General features: G+C 35.7%; 1 protein-coding gene across 1 annotated transcript in view; it reads right to left on the bottom strand.

Moving 5' to 3' along the window:
- Positions 1 to 27,972, bottom strand: part of LOC141333661 (neuronal cell adhesion molecule-like) — a 69,512-nt gene that overhangs the window by 9,013 nt on the left and 32,527 nt on the right. The window contains exons 3-27 of the mRNA XM_073838742.1: positions 16,648 to 16,863; positions 14,658 to 14,675; positions 14,143 to 14,248; positions 11,941 to 12,134; positions 11,714 to 11,836; positions 11,253 to 11,423; positions 10,971 to 11,030; positions 9,094 to 9,205; positions 8,754 to 8,938; positions 8,339 to 8,470; positions 6,838 to 6,981; positions 6,636 to 6,747; positions 6,368 to 6,531; positions 6,086 to 6,233; positions 5,860 to 5,984; positions 5,675 to 5,704; positions 4,665 to 4,766; positions 4,373 to 4,570; positions 4,211 to 4,281; positions 3,715 to 3,940; positions 3,449 to 3,564; positions 1,652 to 1,856; positions 1,425 to 1,547; positions 1,135 to 1,311; positions 5 to 40 (exon numbers count right to left, since the gene is read on the bottom strand). Of these exons, the coding sequence (XP_073694843.1) occupies positions 5 to 40; positions 1,135 to 1,311; positions 1,425 to 1,547; positions 1,652 to 1,856; positions 3,449 to 3,564; positions 3,715 to 3,940; positions 4,211 to 4,281; positions 4,373 to 4,570; positions 4,665 to 4,766; positions 5,675 to 5,704; positions 5,860 to 5,984; positions 6,086 to 6,233; positions 6,368 to 6,531; positions 6,636 to 6,747; positions 6,838 to 6,981; positions 8,339 to 8,470; positions 8,754 to 8,938; positions 9,094 to 9,205; positions 10,971 to 11,030; positions 11,253 to 11,423; positions 11,714 to 11,836; positions 11,941 to 12,134; positions 14,143 to 14,248; positions 14,658 to 14,675; positions 16,648 to 16,747 (3,178 nt within the window). The 5' untranslated portion in view covers positions 16,748 to 16,863. The remainder of the gene's footprint in view (positions 1 to 4; positions 41 to 1,134; positions 1,312 to 1,424; positions 1,548 to 1,651; positions 1,857 to 3,448; positions 3,565 to 3,714; positions 3,941 to 4,210; positions 4,282 to 4,372; positions 4,571 to 4,664; positions 4,767 to 5,674; positions 5,705 to 5,859; positions 5,985 to 6,085; positions 6,234 to 6,367; positions 6,532 to 6,635; positions 6,748 to 6,837; positions 6,982 to 8,338; positions 8,471 to 8,753; positions 8,939 to 9,093; positions 9,206 to 10,970; positions 11,031 to 11,252; positions 11,424 to 11,713; positions 11,837 to 11,940; positions 12,135 to 14,142; positions 14,249 to 14,657; positions 14,676 to 16,647; positions 16,864 to 27,972) is intronic.

The following is a 27,972-nucleotide window of genomic DNA, read 5'->3' as shown; positions in this document are numbered from 1 at the left end:
TTACCTTTACCCGCCTCTACTGCGGGATGCCGAATTAATGCTTCATAGAAAACAGAGAGAGAGAGAGACAAAAGAAGACAAAGGTAGAGGGAATATAAGTAGCAGCCACCTGACAACCACAATAGATTGTTATTAAATGTGTAAGTCACGAAATATGATGCTGCTGTAAGGCTAAATACAAAAAGAAAGAAAGAAAGTGTTTGTCTAAATTAATCAATTAAAAAATGTATAAATGTTTAAACGCTCACTGATGCTTCCGATGGAAACACGATGCATTAAGAGTCGGGGGGTGAAAACCTTTTTAAATGTGAAGATCAGGGTAAATTTAACTTATTTTGTCTTCTGGAAAACATGCAAGTACCTTCTGTAGCTTCTGAAGGGCAGTACTAAATGAAAAAAAATATGATATTTAGGCAAAGCACAAAAAATGTAGGCTACACATCTTCATTCTGTTCAAAAGTTTTCACCCCCTGGCTGCCTTATCGACCCTTAATGCAAAAAAAAAAAAAAAAAAAAAGAATTTCTGGGACCTGAAGGATTTTTCTGAATAACAGCAGGCAGTTGAACTGTTTAGGACAAACAAGGGACTCATGAATAACTATCACCAAATAAAAAACAACACAGCTGTGGATCATTCAGGTAACAACATAGTATTAACAATTGCAGTGTATGTAAACTTTTGAATGGGGTCATTTTTATAATTAGTTTTCTCTTGTAGACTATATGTAAATGTATTTTATGTGAAATATCTTATTTAGGTCAGTACTAAATAAAAAATAACATGCATTTTGGTCAAATTAACATTTTGTAGATTATGCAAGGTGTGTGTAAACTTTTGACTTTAACTATATATAAAAATAAATTAAGTATAAAAAAAGTCACATATAATTAAATCTATTTCTAGAGTAAGCACCCCATAAAGCATTAAAAGCATTATATTGTAGCCATACATCATGGACTACAAACAAGAACACTCTGAATTCAGAAAACTGAGGAGTGAAACAAACCTTTGCACAAGTTGTATTATGCATGCAATTTATGTGAAGCCACCGTTGAGAATATACTGCATCTGAATCCTTGAATCAAATCCTGAAAATGTTAGATTGTAAAATCAGTCACAAAGCTAGTTCTCACCTTCATCCACGATTGTGACGCCCTCTTCTGTAACAGTGGGGCCAGAGCCCTTGACAGTCATGGCGTTCAAATAGAACTTGTAGCGTGTGCTGTGCTTGAGGTTTTCCAGTGTGATGCTGGTCTCGTTTGCTTTTAGAAGCAGCTCTTTGAACGGCCCAAGTTCATCTGTTGTGTTGACTACAAGGAGAGAGGGAAGAGTTCACACATAGAGGATGAAAAGTGTAGGCAATCAGCGTCTTTTTATAAATCAACGGCAAAATCCCATAAAACATGCCTCAGTTTAGACTTACTAGGCTGGTATTTGAGCAAGTATCCTGTCAAGTGTCCGTTGTATTCTATAGGTGGCGCCCACTTTATAATCAATGAGTCCAGGTTTAGATTTTCGACTTCTAAATTTGCAGGAGGCCCAGGAACTAAAAAAAGAGAAGAAAATGTATATAGTTTATACTGCTTTAAATAGCAATTCATACCTTGACAAGTGAGTACATATAGCAAGTACTGTAAGAATACACTCTACCTCCCTCTGGTGTTTCAAATATCTGATTGGCACTGGTGGGTCCGTCTCCTTTACCGTTGTAGGCTCTAATGTTAAGGGTGTACTGACTGTAGGGATGAAGATCAATCAGAAGACCCTCCGTCTCACTCCCGTGAATAATGAGCTCCTGTGGTTTCTCGGGCTCAGGTTCTTCCTTGTGTAAGCTTCTCATCTTCCAATAACTCACCTACAAAAATGCAGACATCTTAGACTATTTGCAGCTCACATGTCAACATCTTTATGTAGTGAAAAAATATTAGAGATGTAAATGTGCATGTGTATATGTAAAAATGAAAATTACTCCATAATTTACTCACCCTCAAGCCCAGGGGTGTATATACTAGGTGTATATACATTTCTTCTTTCAGACAAATAAAATTAGAGTCACATAGAAAAAAATGACATTGCTCTTCCAAGCTTTATAATGGCAGTGAATGGGTTTCGAGATTTTGAAGTCCAATAAAGTGCATCCATCCATCATAAAAAGTGCTCCACATGGCTCCAGAGGGTAAATAAAGGCTTTCTGAAGCAGTGTTGTTTTCGTCAACGATGACGATGACGAAATCATTTCGTTGACGCCAGTTTTTTTCAGGACGATAACGAGACGATGACGAGATAGAAATGGCTCGTTGATGACTAAAACATAACGAGACGTGTGTGAGTTTTCGTTGACGAGACGAGAATAGACGAAAATGTTAGTGGGTGGTCCGTCAGACGTTTAAAATGCATGACATTTCCGCTTATTGTGCATGCCAATTAAAACTTAAAAAGTATCTGACGCTATGGCAAGCCGTTTTAGCATTAAATACTCTTTGCTATACTAGTATGGCAAGCCGTTTTAGCATTCCATCCTTGTTTGTCTTTTATGTTCTAAAACATTCCTTCATTATTGTAATTATTGGTGAAAATAGTCGATCCGGAAGCTCACATTGTGTTGAACTATAGATCTGCTATTTTAAGAACTTATAAGTGACACTACCCAACAGCAAAATATTTACTGACCTACATTAATTTGTTAAAAGACTACTTTTTTCCCTTTTTTTGACTAAAACTAGACTAAAACCTTTTTGACTTTTCGTCGACTAAAATTGGACTAAAACTAAGAAGCATTTTAGTCCAAAAGACTAAGACTAAGACTAAATCTAAGATGGTTGTCAAAAACAACACTGTTCTGAAGAGAATCAATGCGTTTGTGTAAGAAAAATATCCAAATTTAAAACTTTATAAACTTTAATCTCTAACTTCCGCTAACTTTTGTGGACACATTTACGAAGAGAGTCACATTCCTAGCGGATGACGTAGGATGTAAGCATAACACAAGCTCCGGTGAGAATATACTACTCTCACAAGAAGTTTTGTTTACAGCAAAGAAAAATCGGTCTCCTCTTGGTTTATATCGAAAATCTTCCGACATTTTCATCCGCTGGAACGCCACTCTCTCGTGAATGAGCGTTAGCTGACAGTTTAACTAGAGATTAAAGGTTTTAAAGTTTTAAATATGAATATTTTTCTTACACAAATGCACCGATTCACTTCAGAAGGCCTTTATTTACCCCCCAGAGCCGTGTGGAGCACTTTCATAATGTACTTTATTGGACTTCAAAATCTCAACAGACATTGGATGCAATTATGAAGTTTGGGAGAGCAAAGACATTTTTTTATATAACTCCAAATGTATTCATCTGAAAGAAGAAAATTATATACATCTAAGATGGCTTGAGGATGAGTAAATCATAAGGGGATTTTTTTTTTTTTTGGCTGAACTATCCTCTTAAGTACCTTATATCCATTCAGTCTCCCTCGTACTGTTGAAAGAGGAACAGCGTCCCAGTGCACTTCAGCCAATGTCCCATTCTGAACCGAAACCTTTAGGTTCTCTGGAGCCACAGTTGGTACTAGGATGACAAAGACATATAAAGCATACATTTTATAATTACAATTTGAAATGGAACTAGTGCATTTTTGGAATGTATACATGTGACGCTGTCTTAGATAATATATATAAGTACAAAAATCAATTTGAGTGCTTTCTGAGGCTAACTCACAGTCCTCTCCTGAGTATCCCAGCACCACCTGAGGTCTAGGACCAAAGCCATAGTCATTGACCGCCTGCACAGTGACTTCATACATTGCAAAAGTGGGTGTCCCTGTCACCACATATTGCGAGACATTGACCAGAGTGAGTGATGTCCATTTCTGATCCAGATCTTTCTGCCTCCAGCTCACCTTGTACTGTAGGCCTGGACCGTTTGACTCCAGCCCAGTCAGCTCCTGGTCACCAGACATTAAAAAGGAAACTGTATCAACTAGGAAGCTAAATTAGTAGGTATACTCTTAAAAATAAAGGGTTGTTATTAGCATCTACGGTTCCTTGAAGAACCTTTAACATCCATGGAACCTTTCCAATGCACAAAGGGTTTTTATAATGAAAAAAAAAATCAGATTTTGTTTGAGAACTGATTCATGATAGGTTCTCTGCAGAACCCAAAATGGTTCTTCAATGTCATTCAACTCAATAAAATCAAATCATAAGTGTTTTACCCTCCAAGTTACTGTCATACTGTCAGGTGACATTCCAATGACTTCAACGTCTGATGGATTCACGTCAGGCGCTGTGAGAATCATAATCAGACTTTAATTCATAAGAACACAGGGATGTTTAAAAAATGTTAAGCATTCTACTTTCTTGCTTGGGTAACTCACGTGCGGGGTTGGTTCTATACTGTCCAGAGGAAGTGCTGGGTTCACTCAGACCCATTTCATTGAGTGCCAGCACCCTGAAGGAGTAATACACATACGGGGAAAGCTCCAGGTGTGCTGTGGTGCTGGTTCCTGAGACTTCAGTCATATTGACCCATACTCCAGGCCCATGGAGTGAATCTTCATATTGGATCAGGAACACTGTGGTAACCAGGTAGAAATGAATCAGAGGAGCAAACCTAATATGTGGATCTCCAATTGATCTATCACAAGGTAACATACGTTTTTAACTCACATTGAATAGGACTATTTTGTTCATCCCCAGGGGTCCATGTAAGCTGAACACTGCGCTCTCGTTGGTCCGTCAGCTCCAGGTCTGTGGGCGGGTCTGGTATGTCTGGAAAACCATATATTATGAGAGACAAAACTCGATCCAGATGAATCACACCAGAAATTAGAAACATGCAATACAAGCCAAAATAATACAAGTAGACCACCAACAATAAATAAATAAATAAATAAATAGTCACAGACTGAAATGTGACATTCTGTTAAAGGCACGATTTTAAAGTGTCTCATGAGAAATTGTAACTAGTTTACATTCTGGAGAATTTGTAGCAAATTCGTCCTGTTTGAATTTGTACAATTTGAGTCGTACAAAAACTAAAATAAACATGAAGGTGAACCTCTAAACCAAACCCAGTGGGGTCTAAGCAGATCATATGTGACCCTGGACCACAAAACCAATCTTAAGTAGCACAATACATGTCATAGCAATAGCCAAAAATACATTGTATGGGTCAAAATGATCGATTTTTCTTTTATGACAAAATCATTAGGATATTAAGTAAAGATCATGTAAAGATATCAAAACTTAATTTTTGATTAGTAATATGCATTGCTAAGAACTTCACTTAGACTACTTTAGAGACAATTTTCTCAATATTTTGATTGTCTTGTACCGTCAGATTCCAGATTTTCAAATAGTTGTATCTCGGCCAAATATTGTCCTATCGTAACAAATGGAAACCTTAACTCAAAATGTAAAATAGTCACAAATTGCAGTTTGAGTCTGGCAAAGCTAATTTCCAAACAAGGTCAGGAAAAGTTTAGTGAGCTGCCTCATTTGCGAAAACTAAAAAACTTAATTGCCTTTAACAGTTATGTTTTAATGGGAAACATCCACAAAGCACATCCATAAGCACATATTAGGAAGGTGATGAGGGATAAACAATAAAAAACAAAAAATACAAGTGCATCAAATGGTTTGGGACCTGTTTGGGAACTGAAAGAAGTGCATTTTACCCATTATAAGAGGTGGTGTTGGTGTGGCCTCTGACACGGAAAGCAGGTTTGAGGAAGTCAAAAGTTAATTATACAAGAAGCACAAATTCAACTCTACGACAGCACCCATATGATCTGTATTGACAAAAATCTAGACAGATTTTTTGAACAAATGCAGGTGAGAGTTTTGTATAAACTTAGTGTACCGACTACTGTGAGCATAGCGCTGGCTGAATCTTGGTCAAGGGTGGTGTTTCTGATGCAGGTGTAGTTGCCCTCGTCGTCTTCTCTCACATCATGTATAGTCAGACTGTCAGAGCCCACCTCAAATCTACACACAAACACACACCTGCTAGTCAAAAACAAGTAGCGACATGCCACCTTTCAGAGCAAATAAACTGCAGAAATTGCAGGAGTGGTTGCAGGTCATACCGAGTGTCGTCGGGAAGCTCCATATTGTCTTTGAGCCATATCATGGAGGGAAAGAGAGAAGGGTCGTGTTTGACCCTGCACTCAAATACAGCCATGCTGTTTCTCTGGACCACTTTATACCCAGGCTGTTTGATGATCCGTGTAGGATCTGTGAAAAGAAAACTGCATCAGTCTTGCTCTTGCTCTAGATTTCCCATCATACTACTACTACTATTACCATTCATTCATTTAGCATATTACAGATAGAAAGATTTAGGCTAAACAAATTTAGCTTTCATTCACCTTTCACTTCCAAGTAAACATGGTTTTCTTTGTTGCCAAGACTGTTTGAGGCAATGCAGGTGTATTTGCCACTGTTTAGTGGCCGAGCCACATTGATCTCTAAGGTATTGTTTTTATGAATGACGTATGAGTCGCTATCCACTATGCTTTGACTGTCTTTAAACCTGCGGATCACAGAAGCATAATCACCATGCAACATAAACTCACAGTACACATTTGATGTATATTAGAGGCAAGCTTAAAAACTATAAAACAAATAAAATCTCACCATGTGATTTTTGGAAGAGGTGAGCCAAACGAAGCACAGTCTAACAGAGCCCTGCTGTTCGTGACAACTGAGTACACATGATTTGGAGGAGTCAGCACCCTTGGAGGCTCAGCTGAAATGTAATGTAATTTATTTAATTTCCCATACAGAACAACTGTGAAATAGAATAGAATAGAATTGAAATGCATATACAGTAACATACCCAGGACGCTGACAAAGGCATTGGCCAGCAGGTAACCGTACTCATTGGAGACGTTGCACTGATAAACAGAGCTTGAGCCGGTCTGAACATCACTGAGGATGATGTCGCTATTTTCGATTTTCCTACTGGGGTCTTTATGTGAGTCTATCAAGGAATAACATCATAATTATACTCATAAGTTAAACCATTTTTCTGAAAAAAGTGCTACAAGCTACCGTACTAACAAAAAATATAAAACTGCAATACTAATTTTAAATATATCAGATAATTTCATTTATAATTTAATAACAACAATATTTCCTACTGGCACAAAAACAGTTAAATGAGTTAGGGTGAGAGCATACAACTTAAACAGGAATAATACAACAACAAAAATTAGACAAATAAATAAAAACACTTCGCTTATGCAAGCGATAGCTATGGAAGCCAGTTTCCACCAAAGAACAACATTTTAAAAAAGGTCATTGCGACTTTTTACACAATTGTACATTTTTTGTTCTCTTTTTTGTAAGTCAGTCAGAATTGCATGATATAAACTTGCCATTGTGAGTTATAAAGTCAGAATTGCGAGACATAAACTGACAATTCTGACTTTTTTTCTCAGAATTGCAATATAAACACACATAAACTAAATTCTAACTAAAATGAATTTTTATCTCACAAATGTGAGTTTGTATCTCATAATTCTGACTTTTTTCACACAATTCTGACTTTTTTCTCGCAAATGCGAGTTTGTATCTCTCAATTCTGAATTTTTTTAACGCAATTCTGACTTTTTTCTCGTGAATGCGAGCTTATCTCGCAATTCAGATTTTTTTCTTGCAAATGCGAGTTTATATCTCGCAATTCTGACTGTTTTATGCAATTCTGACTTTTTCTTACAAATGCGAGTTTGTATCTTGCAATTCTGACCTTTTTGTCTCAGACAAACAAACTCGCAATTGTGAGTAAAATAAAAAAGACTGTATGTTCTGAAATCTGACTATTTTTCAGAATTGCAACTTTATTTCTTGGAATTGCGAGTTTATCTAGCAATTCTGACTTTATAACTCACAACTGCGAGTTTATATCATGCAATTCTGAGAAAAAAAGTCTGATTGGCGAGTTTATACAGTATCTCACAATTCTGACTTTATAACTCGCAATTGCAAGTTTGTAGTATATCTCACAATTCGCAGAACAAAAGTCAGAATTGCGAGTTTATATCACGCAATTCTGATAAAAAAAAAAGTCAGAACTGTGAGCTAAACAATTAACTTTTTTACTTTTATTCAGTGGCAGAAACTGGCTTCCACAGCAGTGAAAAGCAACATTTAATGCAATAGTATGCTATAAAAACAATAGGTTCAGTGAATCATTTTGTAGAATCCTTGTTTTTACAGGAACTGATTAAGCAATATACAAATATTTGTTGAAAACAGTACCTAGATACTGGAAAAGCTACATTGGTAAAAAAAAAAAAAGCCTCACATAAAGATAAATGTGAGTCAGCTTTACATACTTTCAATGGGAATTCCGTTGACAGACCATGTGATTGTGGGTTTAGGGTTGCCACCTGCCCGGCAGGTTAGCATTCCAGATTCTTTCGGGGCCAGGATGAGATTCTGAGGGGCGCTGATCCAAAAGGGAGCCGCTGTGGAGATGAAAGAAGAGAGTTAAAAAATCAAACTGACAATATTTGAATTTAAAATTCGAGATTTTGAATTTAGAATGTTGTCCTCCTGTGCAACAGATTAGAATTATTCCATTATATACTGTGTTTCGAGATATCTGGCAAAGCAGTGGGTATTTTCTATATAACAGGAAATGCAAAGGTTCTTTCAGATCAGCTCAGGATGGCATCCCGGGGTCAGTGAATGATCTGACTAAACACGATTTTTGAGATGTGACAGATGAAAAGACGTCCTGTGACAGACCTCTGACCACTACAGTGATGATGTGATGGTTGCTCCCCAGGCGATTCTTGGCTAAACAGCGGTAATCTCCCCCATCCGCTTCTGTCACCTCTGTTATCTTCAGAGTTTTCTGGAAAGTGTGAAATGAAAAACGGCCGCTTGGCAGGTCCCCATTCACCTTGCTCCAGGAGATATCTGGCGTTGGACTGAAAAACACAATATAAAGTCAAACACTTTTGAACTGTCTATGCAAATCTATTGATGCAATCTAAACCCCTGAACCATGACACAGCACAGTAAGATGCACATTAGCCATTCTTTGACCCAAGGGAGAGCCTTTTTTCCACTTCCTCCTACTTACAGGCCATCAGCGATGCACTCCAGCTGCAACGTGTCTCCTTTCAAGACCATGCTGGTACTGTGCGTTCCTGGTGGCTGCATGAAATTGGGCGCTCTCTCCCCAAAAGGACTGTCTAAAACATAGATTGACCACAATCAGAGACAAATATTGCAATTAGCCAGCTATTTCCCAGGATTTATGAGAGGGGAAAAGATCCTGTTTTGGTGTGCAAAACCACACATAAAACTAGAAGTGCAAAAACAGCATATTGCTGGTCCATTTTGACAGTATAAATGGAAAATGTTGGAAAATGCATTTATTTTGAAACTTTAGATTGAAGTTCACTTCCAGAACATAAATTTACAGATAATTTACTCACCCCCTTGTCATCCAAGATGTTCATGTCTTTCATTCTTTAGTCGTAAATAAATTGTGTTTTTTTAAGGAAAGCATTTAAGGATTTCTCTTCATATAATGGACTTCTATGGTGCCCATGAGTTTGAACTTCCAAAATGCAATTTCAATATAGCTTTGAAGGGCTCTAAATAATCCCAGTCAAGAAAGAAGGGTCTTATCTAGAAAAAGAAGGGTCATTTTCCAAAAAACTTTAGGGTAGGTCAAAAAATTCCCATCTCTTTTTCTCCTCCAACTTGTAGGCCAATTTTAAAGTTGGAGGAGAAAATGAGATGGGAGTTTTTCGACCTACCCTAACTGTATTGAACCGAGATACACAGAGTTAGTCAAAACTAGCCCAAAAGTAGCCCAATTGCCTTTCGAGGGGGGTCCCCCAGTAAAAATTGCATTCCAGGGGGTGAATTGCACATTTTGTGGTGGGGTTCCTCTGGTAAAATTACCATTTCAGGGGCTAAATATTACATTATTGGGGTCGCTTTAACCTGCGGACATAAAAAACAACCCGCAGCAACAGTATAAAAATAGCCCAATTCCACGAGAAAACCATGGACTTGGCAACGCTGGTTCACACAGAGCTGGACAAGATGAGCATTTGAGGTTAAAAAGTATATAAATTGTCAATTTGTTTAGAAAATTTGAGATTATTTCGCTAGATAAGACCCTTCTTTCTCAGCTGGGATTGTTTAGAGCCCTTAGAAGCTGCATTTAATCTGCATTTTGGAAGTTCAAACTTGCGGGCACCATAGAAGTCTATGGACTATAATGAAGAGAAATCCTGAAATGTAAGGGGTAAGGAAACTATCTGTACATTTTTGTTCTGGAAGTGAACTTGTCCTTTAAGGAAGTCTAATAAATTGCCCTGACGTCTTTTATCAAGTGAACCTCATACTGAATGACAAGAATTTTATCCTTCCATTGCTTCTTTTGGATGGAGAGAATGGAAGGATCCAAATGAAAAACATAACAGGAATGAGCAATGTTTTAGTGAGATATTTTACATTACCTTATATAGTGTTGCATACAGAATGTACTATGCAACACTAATACATTTATTCAGTTTAAAACAGAAAAAGGAGACAGTTTAGTGGCTAGTAGATGTGTAGAAACTTCAGAAATGTTAATCAGACAATTAAAAACAAAGAAAGATAACTGATTGCCATTCATATACAGTAATCTTGAAATTTAGTTTCCATACACAATGGCAATGATAATCAACCTCTATACTGTTGGCTTCAGTCCTTTTGTTAAATCAGTTTTCATTAAAAAGATGTGATGAAAGGAATATTAATATCAAGTGCGATACAGCGATACAGTGTAAGACCTTCATGAAGTTGTTTGAGTCAGGGTTGGGATTCTACAAAGGTGGGTTATATTTTGGTTATAGGTGATTTATTAGATAATGAGCTATTCTTGGTTAGGCAGAAACACAAGTGATGGGAGGGATGAAGGCTGGGTTCACTTGGAGAAGTTCTGCTAGCACTCACCACCCCAAAAATCTGAGCCATTCAAAAAAGCTGCCAACACAGTGTCATTCATAGCTTCAACTGGAATACAACAGAAAATAATGAGCATGCAATGCTTTGACATTTACGGGTCTAGACAAAGCGGGTCTGAGAATGTAAAAATAAAAGGGACAATGTAACTTTAAGGCACTTTAATACTCACTATTAATTCGGTTTAACTGATAATAACAGAAAAATGTAATTCTGCATATATTGTACTTGGTAATTGGTGACTATTTGTAACAGCAGACTAAAAACACTTACTGTCCAGCACGTTGACGGTGATGGGCTGTTTCTGTTGGATAGTCTGGGTGTATGGGAAGCGGGCGTAGCAGATGTAGTCATTTCTGGTGTCATCCATGAGCACGTTGGAGAAATACAGGTCTCCGTTTAAAGCTTGGGACACACGACTGTTTTGAGGAAGTCTCTGGAAATCTGACACAGAGTGTGTATTGTTTAGTTGATTTCTGGGCTTTAATTGAGTAGTATGAGATCATATAAGTTCACTGCAATTGAACTTGCCAATAAAAGAAGGAGCGTAAAATAACAATGAGCTAAACCTGCAAAACAGAGCAGCGATTTTACATACTTGGGTTGCCATGTAAATATATGAAAAAACATAACCAAATGAGACATTCAGTGGCTGCTTAGACTAGAATGTGCAAGGCTGCTGTGTGAGGTGTGTGTATATGCACATTTATGTGAATATATGTTATATATCTTACTGTTATCCATCCAGAAGATGATTGGAGGAGGCAAGCCAGCCGGGGGCCTGCACTGCAGCGCTAGAGACATTCCCCTCTGCACTGTGATTGGTTTAATTTTCTCTTTTGACCACAAGGGGGACCCTATGAAACAGAATAAGGCTCTCAATAAAAAAAAATAAAAAAAATGACAGGAGGTGACTATTAAACATTCCTGTGGCAATGTATTGTGTTTGGATGTGTCTTACTTGACTGTCGGATGACAATGTTATTGGACATGGCAGAGCCGTGCTCGTTGCGGGCGATGCACTGGTAAACTCCCTCGTATGCCTCTGCCTTCTCTCCGCTGATGTCAATGACCAGAGTGCCTGATTTGGGATTCATGATAACTTTGGAATCCTTTTCTACATCGAAATGAGTGCCGTTACGTGTCCATGAAAAGCTGGAATGAGAGAAGTGAAGATAGAAAACCCATTATGGTTTAGTTTACTTCCAGAATAAATATTTCCTGATAATTTACTCACCCCATTGCCATCCAAGATGTTTATGTATTTCTTTCTTTAGTCAAAAAGAAATTATAGTTTTTGAGAAAAACATTTAAGGATTTGTCTCCATGTAGTGGACTTCAATGAGAGCCAATGGGTTTAAGGTTCTGAAACTGCAGTTTCTAAGCAGCTTCAAAGGTTTCTACATGATCCCAGCTGAGGAATAAGACCTTTGAAGGAATTGGGGGAATAAGAAACCTTTGAAGCTGCATTGAAACTGCAATTTGGACCTTCAACCCATTGATAGTCCACTATACAGAGAAAAATCCTGGAACGTTTTCCCCAAAAGCCTTAATTTCTTTTCGACTGAAAAAAAAAAAAGACAGGAGACATCTTGGATGACATAAGGATGAGTAAGTCAATCAGATCTTTTTTTACGTGAAATGTGAAAGGAGATATTTGGCAGAATAGAATACCAGAAACTGGTGATTTACATTGACAAACTCCAAAACAAAAGACAAATAAAGCATCACAAAAGTGGTACACATTACTTGTGTGCTATATTTCTAGTCATCTTAAGCGTTTCAGTAGCGCTGTGTGAAAAACAGTCCAAAGGAGAAGTTCACTTTTAGAACAAAAATGTACAGATAATTTACTCACCCCCTTGTCATCCAAGATGTTCATGTCTTTCTTTTTTCAGTCGTACAGAAATTATGTTTTTTTAAGGAAAAAAGTTTGAACTTCCAAAATGCAGTTTAAATGCAGCTTCAAAGGGCTCTTAACGATTCCAGAAGAAGGGTCTTATCTAGCAAAATGATTGGTTAATAACTTAAATTTTTTTACAATTTATATACTTTTTAACCTCAAATGCTCATCTTGTCTAGCTCTGCGTGAACTACGTATTCCAGTTCATGACAGTTAGGGTCGAAAAACTCCCATCTCATTTTCTCCACTAACTTCAAAATCCTACATTTTCCTACAAAACTTCAACTTCCTACATCGCTGTTTTACCTTTTTTTGTAAAGGGTGTCTGACCCTCCTTGCGCGTTCACTTTGTAAACACTGGGTTGGTACTTCTGCAGTGATCTAGGGCAATTTTGAAGTTGAAGGAGAAAATGATGGGAATTTTTCGACCCTAACTGTCATGAATTGGAACATGAAGTTCACGCAAAGCTAGACAAGATGAGCATTCAAGGTTAAAAAGTATATAAATGTAAAAAATTTTTTAGAAAATAACTGATTGTCTTGCTAGATAAGACCCTTGTTCCTTGACTGGGATCTTTAGAGCCTTTTGAAGCTGCATTTAAACTGCATTTTGGAAGTTCAAACTCACAGGCACCACTGAAGTCCACTATATGGAGAAAAATCCTGAAATATTTCCCTCAAAAAACAAAAGTTCTGTACGACTAAAAAAAGAAAGATATGAACATCTTTGGATGACAAGGGGGTGAGTAAATTATCTGTAAATTTTTGTTCTGAAAGTGAACTTGTCCTTTAATCAAAATCCACGAACATGTTTGTTTTGAACCGTGTTGGACTGTTTTAACTTGTAAATAGTGCTTAATCAGTGTACAACCTGATTCAGATGAGATGACTTCTTTACTAGAGAAAGCAATATTATGGATAGCAAACTCATATTTTAAGGTTTGAAGTTGAAAACCTCTTCATGATGGACTTGTTTATTACAAACAAACAGATTTTGCATCATAAGACATAAACTGTTGGACTGGAGTTATGTGGATTACTTGTGTATTATTGTGATTTTTTTTTATCAGATGTTTGAACTCTCATTCTAATGGCACCCATTCACTGCAGAAGATTATATATTTGAATTATGTCACTGGTGAGCAAGTGATATAATTCAAAATACCAGGAAGAGTTTGGTAGGTGTTAAGCACCAAGCATCCGTCCACAGCAGTGGAATCTGCAGTAGCAGTAACCATGGAGATTCAAAGTGACACCCACCTGGGATCCGGCTTTCCTTTCGCCTCGCAGTGGATAATGATGTTCTCCCGAGGGTCGATGATGTAATCCTTGGGGGACTGATGAGTTATTGTGGGAGGCTGAGGCACTGAAGTACAGAAAGCAGCGTGAAGACAAGCATCTCTATTTCCCACACACATACACACACACACCTTGGCACAAACCAGCACAGATGCACCACCTTTGCAGAAACTGATTCTGCAAGAAAATATCTAAAAATATAAAAGTGCCCAGCTTTAGTTTATCAATGTAACCAAACCCAGAGAGACAAACAACCAAAGAGCATGCAGCATGCACATAAACGGTCATAGAAGTTTTTGTCGGAAGCTAGAATTTACATATAGCTTCATAGTTGGGTGATTTAATGCTCAATAAAGAATAAAATTGGTTAATATTCATATCAAACTCAAAAACACTTCAAACGGAAGAAAGAAAAAGACATAAGTTAAAGTAAACCTAATTCACAACAAATTTCACAGCAAAGTGCCCAGACTTACATCCCTCCAGAACTTTAGCTTTTTTGTCCAAATGAATCAGGGAATACATAAGCAGAGAGTAAAAGAGTTCAAATTAGTGTAGGAGAAGAAGAGAGAAGAGAAGAACAAAATCACATTCCCTCAGCGTGAAACTTCCGGAGGTGTGTTGGGCGTTCATTACCCATCATGCAACTCTCATGCCATTCTTCTAAAGCAGTTCTGATGATGCTGATTGTTTGTCAGTGATTTATTGGCTTTACCACCCTGACAGGGGGTGCTTCATGCATTATAGACTCTGGAAATCTCTAAAACTCTGGACTGTACAATAAGATGGAGTCGAATTTTGGCACTACTTTCTCCTAAAAAGGTGCTTCATTCTTTAGGCCTACCTGTGTGTTTAAACATGAATAATCATACCTTCTGGTAGTCTTAATGAATTAGTTCACTTCCAGACTAAGAAATTCCTAATAATTTACACGCCCTATGTCATCCAAGATGTTCATGTCTTTCTTTCTTCAGTCGAAAAGAAATTAAGGTTTTTGAGGAAAACATTCAAGGATTTACTCCATATAGTGGACTTCAATGGGAGCCAAAGGGTTGAAGGTTTCAATGCAGCTTTAAAGTGCTCTACACGATCCCAGCTGGGTAATAAAGGTCTTATTTAGCAAAACAAACTGTCATTTTCTTAAAAGAATAAAAATGTATACACCTTTTAACCTCAAATGCTCGTCTTGCACTAGCTAGACTTCACGCATTATGAAATCACGTTAGAAAGGTCATGCATGACATTGGAGGAGGAGAAGTTTGAGGAGTAAATGAGGCGAGAAATACGTTTTTCGCCCTATTCTACCTTTTTAACCAGACTACAGAGATGAAGAACTAACTATGCGTGGCCTTTCAAGATTACGAACTGTGTGAAGTCGCGCATTGCAGAGCTAGTGCAAGACAAGCATTTGTGGTTAAAAAGTCTACAAATTTGAATTTTTTTCTAGAAAATGACCAATCGTTTCACTAGACAAGACCCTTATTTCTCAGCTGGGATCATGCAGATGCCTTTGAAGCTTGGCACTTCAACCCATTGGCTCCCAATAAAGTCCACAATTCTGAGTAAAATGTTTTCCTCAACAACCTTAATTTCTTTTCAACTGAAGAAAGAAAGACACGAACATCTTGGATGACATGGGGGTGAGGAAATTATCAGGAAATTTTTATTCTGGAAGTGAACTAATTCTTTAGGAGCTTTTCATTTTTTTACCCCTTTTTTCTTTGTTTTAAACAGCAAAAGTTTTATATTTTTACATCTTGTGCTCAGCAAGGCTGCATTTATTCGGTCAAAAATACACTAAGACATAGTTATTGTGAGCAATATCATTACATTTAAAACCCCCAGTTGCTATTTTTATATGTTTTAAAATGTATGAAATTCCTGTGGTGGCAAAGCTGAATTGTCAGCATCATTACTCCAGTCTTCAGTGTCACATGATCCTTCAGAATCATTCTAATATATGCAAAAAGAAAAATCGTACTGGCCCCACAATTTTAAACAGTAGTGCATCTCATATATTCATAGACTTGATTATCATAACCAAAGAGTTATATAAATAGAAAGACGGAAGGAGGGTGACCAATGCTGTTTTAAAGTCCAGGTACAGTATATTCTGCTTACACAGTAGCAATGCTGACTAAACAGTGTCAGTATGTAAATGTGAAACACTTCTCTAGAGAGCCGCTGAGAAAAGAGAATCGCACTGCGAGGACTCACAGTGACATACTCTACTTCATTTCCATTTTAATAATGAGGGGTATTTTGGTAGTACTTTTTTAGTGAGCTTGAAAGTATATGATCTGAGAATCTTTAATTCAATTTTTAATCTTGCTTAAAAATGACTTGAAGATAGAATCACATTTACTCATTTTACAACAGGCTAGGTAAAAAAACCTAGCTTTTTTGTGCACTTCTTTCAAATTATATCTACATTAGTGGGATTTTGTTTCACTGTGCAATACTCACGGTCTAGAGGCACTTCTAATGCATTGGTCATGTGACCCAGCAGCAGCAGCAGCATCATCACAGCTCCTCCACAGAGCGTGCAACTCCTCTTCCTGTCCATGGCAGAGAGCGTTACATGAAAATCCTTCCCCTCCAGGTCAAAGCAACTGGGCCTTGTGATTCGCACTCAGTGTGATCATTCAAACATACAGGGGCATCCACGATTAGCCAGCAAGACTGAAAGAGAAAACAAATAAAAAAACAATGACCTTTTATGCTAGTAAAAGCACAAACAGATGGCAAGATCTTTATTAGGGAATCCGTGCTGGAGGCAGACAGTTTGCGTGGCCTCAGATCATCCTGACATACACAGAGACATGTGAGGGCGCTCAGCTGGAAGAGACGGGAACGCTGTGATGGCAGCACCCTCCTCACTGACATATGGATGTCAATACACATGGCTGAAGCACAAAATTACACAGCCTGCTGTCTGGTTCCTCAGAGCTGGTTTAGGAACTAAAAAAGCATGCCTTTCTTGCTCTAGAAAGCCTTTTGTTTTATTGTTCAGCTTTATGCATGCACTGAATGGAAATTTATAAAGCTTATCTTTTCAGATGGGTTAAAACCTTATGTGGTTTTAAAATGCAATAAAATACGCTTTGGAGAATGTAACGTCACAATATTGGATAAGTGCCTGAGATGTTTTTACAGTAAAGTAAAGTAAGAATATGAGCAGAATCAGGGTGTATAAAGTTTTCAGTGAGTAAGGAGGAGTATAATGTGTCAAATAAGTGAACTAGCTTCGGTTGTTTCTGCCGGTATAGGTAGAGAGAGTGCTATCTGAGTGATTCTGCTGTGTAGCAGGCTGTGTCAGGGAAATGGGCCCTTGCTTTGCATAATTCATGAGCTCAGAAACCTTGACGGCATCATACAGCTAGAGAGAGAGAGGGGGAGAGAGAAAGCATGAGTCTGTAAAGCGAAAGATTTATTTCAAGGTGAAGGACTCAGACATTGAAAATAGAGACTGGTTCTTCTGGATATCATATGCACCGTGAGTATCACTTATGCCATGATCTGAAATCTACATTATGTTTCTCTGTGATGTACAAAACTGGTTTCCTAGATACACTTTAGGCAGCAAAAAATCTACAGTAGAGGCCAGTTGCTTGGACACAGATTAAAAGCAGAATATGGCTTAAAAAGATCAAAAGCTGACACTAGACAAAAAATATATATAAATATTAACTCAATAGGATCAAATGTGTCACAAAACAAAACAAAACAAAACAAAACAAAACAAAACAAAACAAAACAAAACAAAACAAAACAAAACAAAACAAAACAAAACAAAACAAAACAAAACAAAACAGACATGAAACTAAACAAAACAAAACACAAAATGAAACAAAAAACTAATCAAAACAAAAAATAAAGCAAAACAAAACAAATTAAACAAAACTAAACAAATAACAAAATGAAACAAAAAAATAAATGAAACAAAACACAAAACGAAACAAAACTAAAAGCAGAATTTGGTTTAAAAAGATCAAAAGTTCACAGCAGACAAAATGTCTGAAGAGGAAAATATAAATATTAACTCATTAAGATCAAATGTGGGTTGGTCACTACCTAAAAACAAAACAAAACAGACATTAAAACAAAAAACAAACAAAATAAAATAACATGAAAAACAAAACAGAAAAACATGAAATGAAACAAAAAAACTAAGCGAAATGAAACAAAATGAACAACAAAACACAACAAAAACTGAACGAAACAAAAGACATAAAACGAAACAAAAAAAACAAAACAATGCAAAGCCAGTGGTCATAAAACAAAACAAAACAAATGCAACAAAACAAAAAATATTAAATGAAATGAAATAAAAAAAACATGGAATGAAAACAAAAAACAAAGCTAAACGGAAAAAAACACAAACCGAAACAAAATGAAACTAAAACAACTACAAAAAGCAAAATGAAGTTAAAGATAAAACAAAAAACATTAATGAAACAAAAACCTGAAACGAAAACAACTAAACAAAAAAAATCTAAATGAAATGAAAGATAAAAAAAACATTAATGAAACAAAAAACTAAGCGAAAGAAAAACAAAAAAACTAAGCGAAACAAAACACAAAACAATAAAATGACATTAAAAACAAAATGAAACGAAACTTAACTAAACAAAAAAAACTAAGCAAAATGAAATGAGAAAACAAAGCAAAACTAACAAAAACACAAAACCAAAACTATAAAAATAAAATGAAAAAAGATAAAATAAAAATCTGGATAGCAACATATTTAAAAAAGGAACTAGTGTCTGCTGACTACAGTCAAAAAAAATGACAGAAGTGAGTAAAGGAATTCAAGGACCTATTAACACATATTCTGGCTAAAGAAAATTTACCACATTTCAGTCTTTCAGACAATGTGCACAGCATGTCTGATGGCTGCTATGGTGACAGTATGTGCTCAAGCGCCCTTTGGAAAAACCTGAAGCAGTCAGTTGCAGTAGAGAGAGTGACAGTGACACTGTCTTAAATGGAAACTGTCAATCACATTTCCTGTTGCCATGCAATCAGCTTGACCTTTAGCTATTCCCGACCATAAGAATCTGTGAAAAAACATAGCAGACACTGGCATCTGTGCCTATCTTACAATGAAAATAAGAGATGTAACAAAGATAATGTCATATGGTGGAGATGTGCAGTCATGTATAGCCTGTCTGAATTACAAATTTGCATAGCACACACATCGATTCTAATCACTGCATGTTCAACACTTTTTCGCTGGCAATAATGCATGATTTATGACTGAATGAATTAACCAGCAGATGTTGTGCCCGAATCCAGGCTATTAACATTCTGGTCAAATTAGCCGAATCAAGACAAACTAATGAAAAATTCAATTAGGTCTCGTTCATTTTTACATACATTTTCATAATCGGTCTCAGATTTGTTATTTTTATTTCTTTGGCCTTAAGCTACTTTTGTTGATTAGGAGAGTGTGTAAGGACAGAAAGGCTGGCTCAAAAATAAAAATAATTATTGTTATTATTATTTTAATATAATAATATTATTTTTTTATGATAACTATAAACAATCATTGAATATTATATATTATTTATTTTAATTTAAATAATAAAAGTCTATCTTTAAGCATAATTAGACTTGACAATAGCTCAGAAGGATGCTTTTGGTAACATCCTGGTCTCTCAGAACAGAACAAAACTGATTTGGTTGCTGCTGAGTCATTCGTATCATGACAGAATCACCAGAGATGGAGGAGAGATGCTGGTCAGCACATGTAATCTGATCCAGGCTGCTATTTACTCTCTGATTGGCTGAATGAGGGACTAAAGGCTCAAGGATGGATCTCAATCTAGGACAGCCAGGCTGCTGAGGCCCCTTTTCTGCATCAGCTTGGCTAATGGCCTCTTTATAGGATGAAGACCACTATTGACTTGCAAAAAAAGATAAACACACTGAAGGGAATATGTGCTACATGCTCTAAGACGCCAGAGTCAACCCTTTTATTAACAATTTTTCCATAAACATCTATATGTATCCAAATATTTTATATTTTAAAGAGTTTATTCACATAGCTTGAATTATTATCTGTCATTATGCAGATTTACTTTAAGCAAGAGCCACAGGCTTATCCAAAACCAGTCTATTTTAGTATTCATCTCAGCATAATCCCTGCATAAATTGAGAAGAATATATGCAAATGAACTGCCTCATTTACATATGAATGATTTTATACTGTAAAAAGTGAATGGAGACCACCGTACAGTCAAAGGACTTCATTCATATGAGTTTTGTTTTGACCGCATCCTACTCCCGCCTTTGGCTTGGCTAACTTGTTGTTTGTGTTGACAAGTGGTTATTCTCTTTCACGAGAAGGGAGATCAAAAGTCTTTGTTGCCAAACTAACCTTCTCCGAGTTTACTTCTGTTCTAGCTTTTAAACAAAACCTTTAGTCCGTTACCATACCATAGCCAAGAATGTTTGCTTTCTCTATTGAAACTTCTATTAGTTCTAAGTTCGAATACTGTACGTGAATCCCTTTAGTGAAACTTTCATCTATCACGTGTGCACAAGGCCACAGAAGTGTGAGAACCATCAACAGAATATCTATCAGGTCAGGGAGGGTCTTTCTGAGTGTTTGTTTGTGAATAGGGATGGATATTACCATGAGAATGAGACTCAAAATAAACGTTGAACGTATTAAACATTGCAGATGTGCACACTGCACATTTTATAGACCAATCTAAGAAGTACTGCAAACCTCAAATGTATAATTTTAATATTAAAATGAAAATAAAAACTAGATGGACTGATGTACACATTTTAAAGGCTGGAAAACACTATATGACTTCTGATGTAAGTTGGCAAAAGACAGAACCAGTCTGTAAATATGAAACAGATTTCACAGAAAATTGTGTAGTGTATGATGGTCACAGACTTAAATGTTTTAGCTTCAGACTATGATTCTTTCAAACTGAAACTGCAAAATGAAAATACGGCTAATGGAAGTGTCTCATTGCGTTGCCTGCCAAGACATCAAACACCTTCGTTTTATTTTGTAAAAAAAACACTAAAGATGCTTTATTTTGTTATGCGTTGTATTAGACAGGTGACGAATGCATAAAGTAGCATTATAACATAACTTTGAACACACTCAAATGTAACTAGTATGATAAAGCAGCACTGTTTTACCCCACATACACGACTGGAAGGAGCAGAAGTGATCGACTGTGGCATAATAAAAGCTCAGCTGCTTTTAAACTGTGTGTGATTGTCTCTCATTAGCAATCACTCCTGCAGCCTTGTTTCACTTCAACAGCTTTTAGCCCCACCCTGCTTCATACTGTGATGACATTAATACATTAATAAATCTTAGCTCAGTATCTTAGCTCATCCATGACCATGATTTCTTGCCAAATCCCATCGGATTGCAGACGACAACTCTCATAATTCCACACTCAGCGCCGTCATCAAACTATGCCTTTGTTTCGTTGTTTGTTTTGAACATGCATTCATACATATTGTGCGTTTCAGTCTCTTCAGTAAAACAAAAAAAACAAAAATAAAACAACTGTAATAGTCACTTCAGTCTCTTCTGAAAAAAACAAAAAACGGTAATAGTCACTTCAGTCTCTTCCGCAAAACAAAACAAAACAAAATAAAACAAAAAACAAAATAAAACAGTTGTAATAGTCACTTTAGTCTTTTCAGTAAAAAAAACAATTGTCATTTAAGTTTCTTCAGTAAAACAAAACAAAAAACTAAACAAAAAAATGAAATAGTCACTTCAGTCTCTTCAGCAAAACAAAACAAAAAAACTGTAAGTCACTTCAGTCTCTTTAGCAAAACAAATGAAAAACAATCTTAATAGTCACTTCAGTCTCTTTAGTAAAACAAAACAAAACAAAAATATTACAAAACAAAACAATTGTAATAGTCACCTCAGTCTTTTCAGCAAAACAAACAAAACAATACAATCTCATTAGTCACTTCAGTCTTTTTAGTAAAACAAAACAAAACAAAAATATTACAAAACAAAACAATTGTAATAGTCACCAGTTTCTTCAGTAAAACAAAACAAAAAACAAAAACAATTAAGTCACTTCAGTCTCTACAGCCAAACAAAACACAAAACAAAAAAACAAAACGACTATAATAGCCACTTCAGTCTCTTCAGCAAAACAAACAAAACAAAACAATCTTTATAGTCACTACAGTATTTTTAGTAAAACAAAACAAAAACACTACAAAACAAAACATTTGTAATAGTCACTTCAGTTTCTTCAGCAAAACAAACAAAACAAAACAATCTTAAGTCACTTCAGTCTTTAGTAAAACAAAACAAAAATATTACAAAACAAAACACTTGTAATAGTCACTTCAGTTTCTTCAGCAAAACAAAACAAAAAAACAAAAAAAAGAACAAATTGTAAGTCACTTCAGTCTCTTCAGCCAAACAAACAAAACGAAACAATCTTAATAGTCACTTCAGTCTTTTTAGTAAAACAAAACAAAAATATTACAAAACAAAACGACTGTAATAGTCACTTCAGTCTGTTCAGCAAAACAAACAAAACAAAACAATCTTAATAGTCACTTCAGTATTTTTAGTAAAACAAAACAAAACAAAAATACTACAAAACAAAACATTTGTAGTCACTTCAGTCTGTTCAGCAAAACAAACAAAACAAAACAAAACAATCTTAAGTCACTTCAGTCTTTAGTAAAACAAAACAAAACAAAAATATTACAAAACAAAACACTTGTAATAGTCACTTCAGTTTCTTCAGCAAAACAAAACAAAAAAAACAAAAAAACAAATTGTAAGTCACTTCAGTCTCTTCAGCCAAACAAACAAAACGAAACAATCTTAATAGTCACTTCAGTCTTTTTAGTAAAACAAACAAAACTAAAACAGTGACTGTAATAGTCACTTCAGTCTGTTCAGCAAAACAAAACAATCTTAATAGTCACTTCAGTATTTTTAGTAAAACAAAACAAAATTATTACAAAACAGGGCTCGAAATTGCAACCGTTTTGGTCGCATATGCTCCCAAAATTTAATCTGCGCGACCTCAAAATGTATTTGGGAGCATATGTGCGAGTGCCAGAAATTGTTGTGGTGTGACTTGGTTTCATTTCTTTACAAAACTTTCGCTAGCCTAACTACTGCACAGACTGCTGTGAGCTGATACAGTGACAGGTTCGCCGTTCTCTCTTTTGATTGTGGACAATTAAAAGGTCTCCACAATCTGCTTTTGGAGAAATCTGTATATTTCGTGCTACAGCGTACTTTGTCAGATACAATTCTGGCGCCTCGTCTCAATATACTGTACAACGCGGCATACATTCACATCAAATGATAACTCAGCGGCACTCACGCTGGGGCGTAATTTCCACTGGGGACACGCTTTTCAAAATCCCATTGGTGACCTCCCACTTTCAAATGGTTTTGTTAAAGTAATCTCTTGTACTGTAGAATGCACGCTCCGCGCCGTCGAGAGTTTCGCGCGATCGTTAAAACGAAACCAAAAGTAAAGCGCGCAATTTTAAAAACGACTTCCCAATGCGCGCAAATTAGGCTACATAAAATATCTAGGCTGTTATTAGTATGTGATCTATAATAAATTGTGTAGTGTCTATAGCTCTGTATCATGCTTGAAAAATTCGGCCTCTATTTGCACTTCCAATATTGAAAGAGTAGGCTACTTTGATCATGCCTGCATTTATTGTCTATACACGACGAAAGAAGTGTCGTTTATTTTTTGTTGTTTATACTGTAGATTGTTTAAAAATGCAGCGATTGCCTCTAATTTAAATGGCTCTACCTATAGTAGAGAAAATAAACATCTTGTTCATGTACTCATATAAATACTCATATTTACTCATATAAATATATAAAAAAGGCTTTCAGAATTAGCCTATTTGCTTATAAAACATCTGCAATCAGAATTGGCTAAGTTTGGCACATTACTAAAAAGAAATTAGGTGCTCCTAAATTTTTTTTGGTGCTCCTATAACTTCAAAGTTGGGAGCACCAGTGCTACCACGTAAAAAAGTTAATTTCGAGCCCCGAGTTAGTCACTTCAGTTTCTTCAGCTTAACAAAACAAAAACAAATTGTAAGTAACTTCAGTCTCTTCAGCCAAACAAAACAAAAAACCAAAAAAAAAAAAAAAACACAAAACTATTGTAATATAGTCACTTCAACAAAACAAAAATAAAAAAAACAACAAAACTACAAAAAAATGAAGTCACTTCAGTCTCTTCAGTAAAACAAAACAAAACAAAATGATTGTAATAGTCACTTCAGTCTCTTGAGCTTATATAAAATTAATAAATCTGGTTTACTTATATACAATAAACTACTTTTGTATGCACTGTAAACAGTGTAAACATTTGTAATGTGTAATGTATGTCATATGTAATGTAAACACTGGTTCACAAACAAAAACAACATTAACAAAACAAATAAATACACAACAAAACACACACACAAACAAAACACAAAAAAGAGCTAATTTCAGCATGAAAAATTATTGTTTTATTGTAATTACTGTATATAATAAACTATTTCGGTGATGTTCTGGGTTATACTTTTTCATAATAAGTTGACCTCAGGGAAAATAAGGATTAAAAACTACATTACCCTTTTAAAAGCAATTTAATTTGAATAAAAATACTGTATTGGTAAGCTCTTTCTATTTTCTGTAGTTCACAGCCATCTGAAGAATGTCCTCTCAGAAAGAGTACATGGGAAACTTATTTCCTCTGACAAGTTCTTCTCAACAGCTCCTTCAGTCTGAAGAAGACCTGAGTCAAGAGAGCGAAGCGGCCTGCTAATTTAACGACTGCTCCGTGTCCACGGCAACACACTTATTACACACACATGCCTATTATAAGAAACACAAAACGCAGCCAAACCCATCCATCTTTTTAATGTAAATCCAAGGAGAGGACACTACAGAGAGAAGCCTCTCAACAGCTCTCCGCTGTCATTGAAGACTGAAAAGAACGCAGGGCTCTTTACTTTAGCAGAGGATGCCTTCAGGCCAAACGAGAGGGGACATGATTAAATGTCTCTTTTCACACCAAAACCTGAAGCCCTTGAAAAGGGAATTAGATAAAACTGCGATGATACAGCAGCTTTATGCTTAGCGCTCTTGCAGATTTAGAGTTAAAGTTTGTTTACAAGCTCTTATCGGTTCTCTACTATGCTGATTTGTTTTGCGTTTTAATTCATAAAGCACTTCTGGGCCAATCAAATCCCTGTTTACTCAAATGGTTTATGAAAAACATGGCTCGACTCATTTGCAAGAGCACAAATGAAGTTGAATCAATGAGTCAAGGAAATTGATTCAATTATCTGTCTGAACAAACTGAGCTGCTTCACAGCATGCATTTCATTATAGATGTTATCACAACAAAAACAGATTTGCCTTCTGAAAGTCATCAGTTGTAATAGTCACTTCAGTCTCTTCAGAAAAATAACAAAACTAAAAATTTTAAGTCACTTAAGTCTCTTTAAAAAACAAAACAAAAAAAAAATGTTAGTCACTTTAGTGTCTTCAGCCAAAAAAATAAATAAATAAATAAAAAAAATATTGTAACAGTCACTTCAGTCTCTTCAGCAAAACAAAACAAAAATCTAAACGAAAAAGAAAACAAATAAAAATAATGCAAGTCACCTTTGTCTCTTCAGCAAAGCAAAACAAAACAATTGTAAGTCACTTCAGTCTCTTCAGAAAAACTTAACACAAAAAACAAAAATTGTAATAGTCCCTTTAGTGTCTTCAGCAAAACAAAACAAAAAACACAAAACAATTGTAATAGTCCCTTTAGTGTCTTCAGCAAAACAAAATAAAAAACAATTCCAAGTCACTTGAAAACAAACAAAACAAAAACAAACCTATTGTAATAGTCACTTCAGTTTCTTCAGCAAAACAAAACAAAAATCTAGACGAAAAACAAAACAAAATGATTACAAAACAAAACAATTGTAGTCACTTTAATCTCCTCAGTAAAAAAAAAAAACAAATAAACAAAACTATTGTAACAGTCTCTTCAGAAAAACTAAATAAAAACATTTTAATAGTCACTTCAGTCTCTTCAGCAAAACAAAACACAAAACAATTGAAATAGTGACTTTAGTCTCTTCTGCAAAACAAAACAAAAAATTGTAAGTCACTTCAGTCTCTTCAGCAAAACAAAACAAAAAACACAAAACAACTGTAAGTCACTTTAGTGTCTTCAGCAAAACAAAATAAAAAAAATTCCAAGTCACTTCAAAACAAAATAAACAAAAAAACTTGTAATAGTCACTTCAGTCTCTTCAGCAAAACCAAACAAAACAAAAGTAAATCACTTCAGTCTCTTCAGCAAAACAAAACAAAAACAAAACAATTGTAATTGTCACTTCAGTCGCTTCAGAAAAAAAAATCTAAACAAAAAAAAATACATAAATAATAAATTGTCAGTCACTTCGGTCTCTTCAGCAAAACAAATCAAAACAATTGTAGTAGTCACTTCAGTCTCCTCAGTAAAAAAAATAAACAAATAAACAAAACAACTGTAATAGTCACATCAGTCTCTTCAGCAAAACAAAATAAAAAAATCCAAGTCACTTCAAAACAAAACAAACAAAAAAAATACTGTTGTAATAGTCACTTCAGTGTTCAGTCTCTTCAGCAAAATGAAACGAAAATCTAAACAAAAAAAAAATCTTAAAAAAAACTAATTTCACCGTGAATAATATAGTTGTTTTAAAGTTGGTTTCCAAGCTCATATCTGGTCTCTAGACAATATGCTGTTTTGTTTTGCTTTTTAATTCATAAAGCACTTCTGGGCCAATGAGTCAAGGAAATTGATTCAATTATCTGTCAGAACGAACTGAGCTGGCTTTACAGCATGCATTTCATTATAGATGTTATCACAGCAAACACAAATTTGTCTTCTGAAAGACATCAGTTGCACAGAATAGGCTCACTGTGCTAGTTGAACTGCTCCGTCAGACCTGTTGTTGTACTCAAAAACCAACAACTGACGTTTTCGGAAGCGAGATAATGACAAACCACAGCTTGCATTGTTTCAGAAGTTCACTGGCGGGAGTTAGCATAGCGTTGCAATCTAAATAAATGAGCTAAGTTCATTTAACAGGCCGCTGGTATGAGGTTATCTACTGCTAAAGGGTCACTCGTTCTTGCGGAGTCAGCAGAATGGGAGAGCGCTCTTTCTCTCCTGAGCTTTGGGAAGTTGCTGATTGTCAGCACGCTCCTTTCTGGCAACTCACAAACTGCATTGTTGCTTTGTGCTGTATACAGTTCAGTTAAGCTGAAAATACAGTGTGACCCGAACCACTGTGTGCAGAACTATTCACTTAAATAACACACTCGAAAATCGCAATATATCTAACTAATTGTATCTAACTTTTACCTTCTGAAAAATGCTGGGTTAAAAACAACCCAGCGATTAGATTGTTTTGAATCAGCGGTTGGGTTAAATGTTTAACCCAACCTTCTGGGTAGTTTTATTTAACTCAGCTATTGTTTAAAAATGACTATATGGCTTGCTTAAAATTAACCCAATATGGATTGCAAATATAAAAACAGATACATAATTACTAGAGGCATCAACTATAATCAAAATGATGAACATTATTAATAAGCAATTTAAAAAAGATTTATTGTTAATTATTATTTGTTCAACTTAAGAAAAGTTATAATTATTATGAATAATTATTAATAAATGATAATTACCAACCTATTTTGGGTTCATTTTAAGCGAGAGACATTTTTTAGAGTGTACTTCTGATGTTTTT

The sequence above is a fragment of the Garra rufa genome, chromosome 4 (genome assembly GCF_049309525.1).
Source record: "Garra rufa chromosome 4, GarRuf1.0, whole genome shotgun sequence".
NCBI classification, from domain to species: domain Eukaryota; kingdom Metazoa; phylum Chordata; class Actinopteri; order Cypriniformes; family Cyprinidae; genus Garra; species Garra rufa.
Note: the sequence above shows the minus strand (reverse complement) of the source record. Positions and strands in the feature narration are given on the sequence as shown.